The 10,722-nt window shown below is 41.1% G+C and overlaps 2 protein-coding genes across 2 annotated transcripts in view; one reads left to right on the top strand and one right to left on the bottom strand.

Annotated features, from left to right (window-relative positions):
* Positions 1-192, bottom strand: part of LOC126394237 (proprotein convertase subtilisin/kexin type 5-like) — a 95,424-nt gene extending 95,232 nt beyond the window's left edge. Inside the window, exon 1 of the mRNA XM_050050941.1 lies at positions 181-192. Within this exon, the coding sequence (XP_049906898.1) occupies positions 181-192 (12 nt within the window). The remainder of the gene's footprint in view (positions 1-180) is intronic.
* A 191-nt stretch (positions 193-383) lies between these two features.
* On the top strand, positions 384-8,720 carry LOC126394236 (piwi-like protein 2). The gene is made up of 8 exons (XM_050050940.1): positions 384-389; positions 475-576; positions 736-852; positions 1,700-1,788; positions 2,117-2,222; positions 4,397-4,650; positions 6,520-6,627; positions 8,098-8,720. The coding sequence occupies exons 1-8, from the start codon at positions 384-386 to the stop codon at positions 8,252-8,254; spliced, it is 939 nt and encodes a 312-aa protein (XP_049906897.1). The 3' UTR covers positions 8,255-8,720.
* Positions 8,721-10,722: the final 2,002 nt, after the last annotated feature.

Below are 10,722 nucleotides of genomic sequence, written 5' to 3'. Positions count from 1 at the left end.
GTAAATGTCAGTCTCTGTGCATTCACAAACAACAAATCCATGTGACTGTTGGCTCTTGCAGTGACTAAATAACAGTTGTTGTGTTTTTGCTGGCATTTAAAAACTCTATTTTTAACTGTAACAGTGGTTTCTGCAGAAACAAGACCGCAAAATGACTGACAGTGGTTCCAGTCTGGTTGCCTTGGGCAACATGAGCAACTGTTACTGTCAAGCCCTGAATGATTTTGCATGATTTAGCCCATTAACTACAAACTGCATCTACATTACTGCCAATTATTTATAATTCAGTTTTTCAGGCGGCTCTCTGGGGAACCATGTAAAAAATTCACTGTATCCGTTTGTATGATCCGTCTTTCCTTGCTTGGAAAGACATTTAAACAGCTATGCAAGTTTTTGCATGTTGAAATGATTGTGTGTGTGGTACCACTGAACTAAAATCATGCCTAAATAACTCCATTTCTTATCTGTTTACAGCCCAATATGCAGCTTGTTGTTTGCATCATGGTAGGCAACAGAGACGATCTCTACAGTGCCATCAAGAAGCTCTGCTGTGTCAAAAGTCCCATCCCATCCCAGGTTCGTAGTGCTTGTCCATGTGGTGTGCATGGCAGGTCTAGAATTAGAGGAAAACATAGTAAAGTTTGAAACTGCTAAAGAAGTCCTTTCTTATGTTGAAAATATTTTTCTCCCAGTCAGAAATAAAGGTTAGCATCTTTGTTACTTTTTGTGTAACAGGCCATCAACGTCCGGACAATATCCCAGCCACAGAAGCTGAAGAGTGTTGCCCAAAAGATACTCCTGCAGGTGAACAGCAAGTTGGGAGGAGAGCTGTGGACTGTCAATGTTCCTCTGGTGGGTATCATGTTATAAGGCGGAGGATGCAAACGCCTTTTCTTCCTGGGCTGAATGGGAAGGCAGCCTAATTTGGGTTTATTGAGCAATAATGCCTAATACTGCTTCTTAGGACGATGTATCATAATCAAAGGAAACATTACGCCAATCAACTAAAACATTAAAATCACTGGAAGGTGAAGTGAATAACATTGCTCATCTTGTTACCATGCAATGTTTTGCTGGGAAACCTTGGGTCCTGCACCATGTCACGTTGCAAAAACTACTTAAGAGTAGCTCGAGAAGCCTAACAAAGAGCTCAAGGCGTCAACCTGGCCTCCAGATTCTACAGATCCGAATCTGGTTGAGCATCTGTAGGACGTGCTGGTACCCTATCTCACAACCCACAGGACTCAGAGGATCTGCCACCAACGCCCTGGTGACAGACAATATAACACATCCCCAGAGGTCCTGTGTCAGTACATCAAAACATCCCACATATGCTCAATCAGATTGGGATCTGAGGTATTTTGAGGTCGGGTCAATGTCTTGAGCTCTTTAAAACGTTCCACGGGCCATTCCTAAGTAGTTTTTGTGGTGTGGTATGGTGCACTCTCCTGCTGGTGGGGGGGCACCTCCAAAGTGGAGTGTCCTTGCAGTGAAGGGGTGTACTTGGTCTACAACAGTGTTTGGGTAACACTGCAATGTTATTCACATCACTTGCTAGTGGTTTTAATGTTTTGGTTGGTTGCTGTATACTTATGTTTCATGGAACAGCATTAAATAGATGTTGTGGTTCATCTGAAAAGATGATATAGTATTACTGCAGTCAGTGGGGAAATAATGGATCTCTCTCTTACTTAAATAGAAAAACTTGATGGTAGTGGGAGTTGATGTCCACCATGACACCAGCAAGGCACATCAGTCAGTAATGGGCTTTGTCGCAAGTTTGAACAGGTAAATCACCCTCCTACCCTTTTGCTACTTGATTGAATTACATATTTTTTCAGTTGTTATTCAATCAGCAATTATTTATTGAATTTATGTGCAATGTTAGATTTCATTTCTGTTACTACCTATAGCCACACAGAACTCGGTCACTTCTTATGACAAGATTTGCAGATTGTAAGGTTGTATCTGCAAAAGTTCTTTTAGAACATCCCCAAAGTACGTGCATTATAGCTGAAGATTAGTGCTAAAAATGTTTGTGTTTTAGAGAATAACCATGTATTTCTAATGGCGATAGTATCTTAACAGAAATGCATTTGCTTTTTTTCTTGCCCAGCTCACTGACTCGCTGGTACTCCAGAGTGACATTCCAGGCACCCACTGAGGAATTGATCAACGGCTTCAGAGTTTGCTTACTGGCTGCACTGCAGAAGTACTACGAGGCAAGTACTGCCAGCATGCATTAAATAAATACAGTGTTTCCCCTACCATTATTTTGGGCATATGATAGCATATAATATTGTATGTTTGACAACCACTAACACTGTCTCAGCCATTGACAGTTAGTCTACAAGCTAACAAGTTGACACACAACATAAACAAATAAAAGGGGCTAACTACACTAACCACTCTGATACATCTGCTAGTCACTGATTTTGGTGCACAACAGACTCCTCATCTGAGTCTGGGTATTACTGAGGGTCAAACATATATGAATGAATGCAGGATGAAAATACTGACAATGATTGATACATTTCAATGAAGGACAACTTTGACTACAGACTCAAAGCATTTTAACCTAATCAATTTGAAGAATTGCCAAAATAACGTTTGTATTTGCTCAGTAGCTAAGACTTAACTTTAGTCAAAGAATGTCTTAATGTTTGTCTTACTTATTAGCTAATAGACAGTGAAATGTCTTGTAATTCAACCCCCCCTTCTCTCTAAGCCACACCTTACTAGGGATGCACCGAATATTCGGTAACCGAATATATTCGGCCGAATATTGCAAAAAAACACATTCGGTATTCGGTGGAATAAGTTAAAAACAAGGCGGAATATTAGCGGTGCGGTTTTGATAACACAATCAAACAGCGTGCCGTGACGGGCGGATTAAAATGTTGGCACTCACATTTGCGACTAAAAATAGATTTGAGCGAGCAAAATAGGCTTACGCCAGGGCCACACCGCCCGCGGAAGCGCCGCGAATAGCCTCGAAGCGCCGAGAAGTGAAGCCAGTTTCCTTTCGGCACCCATGTTAACCAATTGTGTCATCCACAGCTGCCGCGCCGCGCAGCTCCGCCGCCGGCCCTGCAGCGATCAGTTCGGCGTCTGGTCTATTTTCTGCGCGAGCCGCGAGCGTATGTGTCAAGCCGGGCAGTTACCCATGATGGAAAAACAACAGCTGGGAGCAGAATTGCTTGACGACCGGCGTGGAGTAATGCGCGTCTGATGTGAACAGAGGTGCTCCAGCTCGCACGAGAATTTCGGTGCGCTGTGCTTCGCAGGCAGTGTGGCCCTGGCGTCAAATCATTCAGCACGCTGTGAAAGCAGCCTACAGATTTCAACCACCAGCAGAAACGAAAAGCGAATCCCACCGATTGTGGGTTGAACGGGGGTCACAGACACAGACAGTAATGTATTCCTGTCAAATACGGCGGCCATCGGCTTACCGGCGAGGAGAAGTCGGCTCCAATAATATCCTCTTCTTGGCGTGTGGACTGCCCAGAAGTACCTGAACAGCCGAGCCAGCCAAACACAGGAATGTGATGTGTCAGAGGAGAAATGAGCCGTTCATGGCCCACAAACCTCACCGCACTTTAGGGACTGTTCTTTACTTATGAAGGGGAGGAGGGTGGCTGGTTGATTTTTATTTTATTTATTTATTTTATTTTGATCCCCCCTATGTTTCACTCATTGATGCTGTTTTTGAAGTATGAATAAGTAAGTAATTTATTCCATTGAAATATCATTGATGTATTATAGAAAAGTGATTTATCTTTTTATAAATGACAAAAGGCACATCTGCCTCATTTTCGCTGTGGTATCGTGATACTACTCAGAACCATGATATTTTCATTGGTATCGTACCGTGGGTCCCAATTTTGGTACCGTGACAACACTAATCTGGAGGGGGTTCAAAACTAAACAACGATATTCGGTGTTCGGTACTCCGTATTCGGCCAAGCGTTTAATATTATTCAGCTTCGGCCACAAATTTTCATTTCGGTGCATCCCTACACCTTACCCTTTGGGCAGAGAATCACAGATGACTGATATGTTACCTTGATTGTCATCTTTTACTGTCCGCTGGTTCAGTGCCTCAAGAAAATATCTACTGAACAGCAGGAGTGGCCTGCCATAACTCAAAAAGAGCAATGGCCCTAAAAAAACATATTTCAGAGTTAATGATGTGATCTACATGGACTCTCTGATACTAATGCCCAAACTTAAACTGGATTTTTAACATGTGATCTGTTTCTAGGTGTTGTGTAGATTTAAAAAAAAATGTTATGCCATATATAAAAGTATAGAGTGCATTGCAATGGGAATTAAACTTAAATGTTTTATTTTCACCCGCACCTGACATAACACTTGCGTATGTGCTTTTGTGCAGGTGAACCACAACTTGCCAGAGAAGATTGTGGTGTATCGGGATGGTGTGTCAGATGGTCAGCTGAGGATGGTGGAGCAGTACGAGATCCCACAGTTGATCAGATGCTTTGAGACTTTTCCCAGCTATGAGCCCAAGCTGGTCTTCATTGTTGTCAAAAAGCGCATCAGCACCACCCTCTACTCCTGGGCGGCAAGCAGCGTTGGTACACCTCCACCTGGAACTGTTCTGGACCACACCCTCACTCATAGAGACTGGTCAGTCTTTTGCAAAAGATCTCTGTGTTGTTTCTTTGGCCTTGCTGAATGTATCTTTCACAAAACTCTCCATGTGTAAACACAGTGGCCTGTTAAAATCAATGTGAAGGCTGCATTTCTGGACACCGTTGTTGTTACAATGAATCCAGCCATGCAGTCGAAAAACATGGGGTGCAGATGCAGTGTATTACATCTGCAGCAGCATGCCCCCAGCAGAGTGCGTCCACAGTCAGTTGACGCCACCACACTGACCATGGAATCCATGCACACCTGCATAGGCATTGCGCTGCTCATCTCTGTTTGTATGTGGCTGGTCTTTTTATGCCTCCACGATGGTGATGGCCATGGCTGGAGGCATTATGTTTTCAGGTTGTCACTCCGTCCATCCCATGCTTGCGAACACTATCTCAAGAATGCCTTGAGGGAATTTCCTCAGATTTGACACAAACATCCACTTGAACCCGAGAATGAACTGACTAGAATTTAGTAGTCAGAGGTAGGGATAGGTATCATTAAGATTTTATCGATACTACTACTATTATTAATACTCCTTATTGATCCGGTACTTTATCTGTATTGTCATCGGTTCTTTTTCATTTCTAAATAATTGCTTTTTAGAAAATATATTAATTTCAAAAGAATAAATTCAGAGCAGGATAACTATATTTTAAATAGAAAAAAATGTTTCTAGAGCAACAACAGTAATTTTTACGACAGCAACGTCACTATATGAATAATAATCCTGACATCACAATACTGAGTGAAGTTTAGTATTTATCAGTCACTGAAAGTCAGTCCACCTGTCCTCGTGTCCTGATCCCTCTTTGCTGATGTGATTCACTGTGTGCAGGTAACATTAGTGCTGGTAGAGAGAGTAGGGGCTGTTTGCGTCAGCCAGCAACTTAGTTTAAAAGTATCTGTCCAATTTTAAGATAAGTGTCAAACTAAGTCAGTCTACATACAGACAGCTGTCATTTTAGCTTATTAGTAACAATTTGCTATTAGCCGAACTAGCGTGCTGTCCTTGTGTAAAACATAACAGTGGTGATGGTGGATGAAAGACTGTGGACAAAGTATTTGAATATCCCTGTCTACATATTCATGCTTGCAGAACACATGTATTGATAAAGTATTGGTTTCTTACTCCCTGTGGTTTAATTGCACTTACTGTAATGAGCGTAGTTGCAATCAGCTCGAGTAATTTTGAAGTTATCTTTACTTCGTTTCCACTGCAGCCACTTGGCTGTTCACTGACTACCGTGGTGAAAAGCCGTCGCGTAGGTGTGTGTGTGTGTGTGTGTGTGTGTAGAATCTGTTTAAAAATGATTGAAATGAATACCACCTCATTGTATATAATGCATGATACAAATGCAGCAGAGCAACCCAGTGGGTGTTATACATTTCACACTAGAATAAATCAGATCAGTGCATCCTGTAGTTAAAACAATCCAGTTAATTAATTCATTACCAGTTTATATAGCCTATGCGCTTCCAAACCCTGCACAACCAACTGCCCAATCACATGGCAAAACTCAGTGTGCAAACAATGAAGGTGGCACACAGCCACATGCTACAATGAGGGAGTTTGTGTGTCAGGTAAACAGAGCCACTCCTCACCGCATTTGACATGTCACGGCGGTGCCACATATTTCATTTCATTTCAGTTGTTCAGCCACAGATGGCCCGCTCTCTGCTTCAATTGGCTTTTACAAAAGCAGTGTTACACTGTAACATTAAAAAGGCTTCAACACCATCTTCTGTTTAGAGGACTAAATATGTGCACTTTGATGAGGGCTCCATCAAAGACTAACTGCTGTTGACTGTTTTGAAGTTTGTAACACTAAAGTCTTGGGGCTTCTTTTCATTCAGGGTGGACTTCTTTCTGATGGCACATCACATTCGCCAGGGCTGTGGACTTCCTACTCACTACATCTCTCTGTACAACACGGCAAACCTCACACCAGACCATTTGCAAAGGTATTGATGACCAAGTTTCTTGTCCACTATTTCTCAACAAATTGACAAATGTTTAACGTTCAGAAAAATGTAAACCTTAGAGAGCATTTCTTAAAGATATCAGACTACCTCTCCGTAAGGCATTCAGACGTATGTACCTCTCTGTATCCATTAGTCATACCTCACAGCTGATCAATGTAAATCTAAGATTTAGTAATGAACGAAACATGACATATGTATTTTCTGAAGTTATATTTTTTCCAAAACTCGCTATCTGTCCTGTTACATGCATGTTTTCTGCTACTCTTGGTAATTTAAAAAATGTTGTCATTATTTGTAAAGATATGTGTTACAGCAAATATGCAATGCAAACTCCATTTCATGATATACTCTTGCACGAGAAATTATTGTTCATGTATCCAACTCGGTGCATCTGCATCTGAAGTAACAAGTCTGTGAATTATTTTTATTAGATTCTAGGGTTTCCCACTGTTATGGAAACCCTGGAAAAGTCAATGAATTCCACAGTCTTGTTTTCCACGCCCAGGAAAGTCGTGGCATTAGTAGAATCCTTAAATATTTGGGCAAAGTGACGGGGTTTTGTTTTATGTAATGAAATTAATTGTTAAACTAATCTTCCATGGAAAACCTTTCATGTAACATAACAGTGTATTTATTTTCTGTAGTTGCTGATGTAATGTAGCTCTAATATGCATTACTGCACCAAGTTTTGTTTACCACGTACACTCCTTGCCCTTTCCTTTGCCAGAAGCTCATAAAAATGTCATCAACGCTAAGATGCCAAGATTTATATGCAAGGACATGTGGCCCCTTGGTATTGTTTCAGGAGATGGGTTTCAGATTCTCATGATGGAACTGAAGCCATGATATAAAAATACAAGTCACACCACAATCTCAAAACGCGTAGTCAAACTGCATGACACCATGCTATACAAAAGGATAAGATGCTTGCTCTTACCATAGACAGATGGAAATCACTGGCCATACATGCTTATGAGACAATCACAGCAAACTGTTTTTCAGAGTCTGGGGAACTTATGATTATTTTTGGTGCACTAAGGAGCTGAGAGTAAGAAACACAACTGTCCGTGTTGCAGAAAGCATTAGCATTACGCTGGATGACGGCATAGGCATTTACAATGCAAATTTGTTTGACCGTGATTTTTGGGGAAAGCAACAGCACTAGTATGAGCTAGGTGTACCTAATAATAAAATGGCAAGTGTATGTCAGATGAAAAACTGCGCTATCTATGAGAAACAGCAGTTGTAAGTGCACTCTAAACAACAGTGGCTGAAAAAATTTATATTTTGAACATCAAAACTACTACATGGGATTGAAGTGTTCCTGCATTGATATATTTCATGCATTTTTGGATTTTATTCAGGCTCATGAAAATAAAGAGACTTTAAATGTTAATGTTAGGTCAGTTTGAAAACACATGTACCATTGATGCTTTGTTCTCACACCAGGCTGACTTTCAAGATGTGCCATTTGTACTGGAACTGGCCAGGCACCATTCGTGTTCCAGCACCATGCAAGTATGCCCACAAACTGGCTTTCCTGTCTGGTCAATACCTGCACACAGAGCCAGCCATCCAGCTATCAGACAGGCTCTTCTTCCTCTAAGCTGCACCAGTTACTGCAACAAGCAAACTGCTGAAGTCAAAGCAAAACCAGCTGTGATGAAAAACAGTACTGAAACACCCGAATGACAAACCCCTCATTTGAATCAATGAGGGATTCATTATTATGTCTCATTTTAAGCTTTAAAGTATTGTAGGTTTCACCTAGTATTCTCATATGGATCAAGCCTTTAATGCTAATGTTTCTTAAAGAGCTGGCCAGCCTATCACACCTTGATAAAAGCTAACTCTTCATGAAGGTAACACTGTATTGCCTTACTGCAGAAATTGTGTGGTATTAATGTTTTAATTTCAAGTGTAGTTGAAAAAAGGGAAACATTTTTGTTTGAAATGATTATTGGCCCAAAGTTGGCAAAGTTTTACTTGAGTTTTGAGTATTTTTAGCCTCTGTTCATGTGGCATAATTATTGGTCAGTTTTGTTGATGTTCAGACACTTCATCTGTGACTGATTTTTATTATTTACTATTCTGTACTTGATAAACAGCTTAACACAGGTTTACATGTTTGATCCCAAAATGTATCTTTAAGGTTTCAGCTTTGTATAACCATAATACTAAAATGTGTATGGTTTAAATAAAGCTTGACTAACTGGGAGGACTCTCAATAAAACATGACTTTTTTTCTCTCTTCCTCGGACACTTCATGTTGCACCACCACAATCACCCCATAGCGTCCCGTACACTTACTTGGCGAAAGAAAGCACTATCATTTTCAAATTCAACTCATGGTGTTGGTAGACATCTTGACACTGAAGATACTTAAGAAATCATTTATATTGTACATTTCTGCTTTGGTTGGATATGAGTTCTCATAGCATTAGTTTCGTGTCTCACTATGGGAACGCCTCCTGCGTGACATCATCAATAAAACTAAATTAAAACACCAGAAGAATAAAACAAATAACGTCATAAATGTCAACTAGTAAAAGATAAAACAAGGCCAAAGTTAAAATCAAGATAATAAAAGGTCATTTAAAGTCAGTAAGATAGCAATAAAATAGACAGCTCAGATAAAGTCAGGATATGCTTTACGAAAGAAGAAAAGAATGTTTTTAGTTTTTGGGAGAGACTTTCAAAGAAGCCAGTGACTCAGACAGCCTTATATCCTCGGGCAGGTCGTTCCAGAGCCTCAGGGCCCTGGTGGCAAAAGCTCTGTCTCCTTTGGTCCTCAGCCTGGACTCTGGGACAAACAGAAGACTTCTGCCGAGGATCTCAAACTACGTTAAGGTTCATACGGGACTAACGGGTCTGAAATGTAGTCTGGAGCCAGGCCATGAAGAGCCTTAATGAGATTTTAAAATTAATCCTAAAACAAACGGCGCCAATGTAAAGCGGCTAAAACTGGAGTGATGTGGTCGTGCTTCTTGGTTTTGGTTAACTTTGGACAAGTTAAATTACTATCAAATGTGACACCGAGATTTCTTGCAACAGGCTTTATGTGTTGTGACAGGTTGGTTTAAGAGGGAGGTACAGTTGAGTGTCATCTGCATAACAGTGGAAAGAGACACCATGTCAATGACATCACCCAAGGGGAGCATATATAATGAAAACAGAATAGGACCCAGGACTGACCCTTGAGGCACACCGTACTAAATATGGGAAATGGATGACATAACATTATTAATGGACACGCAAACCTTCCTGTCTGACAAGTATGAAGCAAACCGGTTTAGGGCAGTACCAGATACACCCACCCAGTGCCTCAGTCTATCTAGGCTGTGCTCAAGTCCAACAGTAAAAGAATTTAGCACATGCCTGCGTCAGCATTCATTAGGAGGTCATTGGTGACTTCAAGAAGGGCTGTCTCAGTGCTGTGATGTTGGCGGAAAACCAGATAGAAACTTGTCAAAAATGCAGTTATTGTCCACAGCAGCAAACAGCTGCTTTGATACATTATTTTCTACAATCTTAGAAATGAAAGGCAGTTTAGAGATTGGGCAATAGTTTTCTAAGATGGTTGGATCAAGCCCAGGTTTGTAAAGGACTGGTTGGATGCAAGCAGTCTTAAAGTAATGTGGGACACAACCAGTAGACAGTGAACTATTAACAATGGAAAGCAAATGGGGCCCAATGCAATTCAGTCACCAGCAATTTTGTTGGAATTATGTTAAGAGGGGTGGTTGAAACTTTCATGTGTGACATGGTTTCTAGGAGCTCTGGCAGAGTAATGAGGGAAAAAGAGCTCAGGGAATCACAATGCGGGTGGTCAATGTCCAAAAAGGTGGCATTTGGGGTGATTCCAAGTCTTATCGACTCCACCTTACCAACAAGGTACAATAGAAAGTTCTCACAGTCAGCATCAGAGTCAGCAGGAGCAGAAGGATAGGCTGGGTTTAGTAACTGGTCAACAGTCTTGAATAGGGATCTGGGGTTGTGTCGATTGGTGGAAATAAGATCAGAGTAGTAGTGAGATCTTGCATTTTTAACCATCCTGCTGTAAATGAGTAGTTG

Source organism: Epinephelus moara, chromosome 8, assembly GCF_006386435.1.
Source record: "Epinephelus moara isolate mb chromosome 8, YSFRI_EMoa_1.0, whole genome shotgun sequence".
Taxonomy (NCBI): Eukaryota; Metazoa; Chordata; class Actinopteri; order Perciformes; family Serranidae; genus Epinephelus; species Epinephelus moara.
This window is presented reverse-complemented; position numbering and strand designations above follow the sequence as displayed.

Coding starts and splice junctions, on each gene's coding strand:
- LOC126394236 (XM_050050940.1), top strand. Junction 577..735: donor AAAGTCCCATCCCATCCCAG/GTTCGTAGTGCT, acceptor TTTGTGTAACAG/GCCATCAACGTCCGGACAAT. Junction 6,628..8,097: donor ACACCAGACCATTTGCAAAG/GTATTGATGACC, acceptor TTCTCACACCAG/GCTGACTTTCAAGATGTGCC.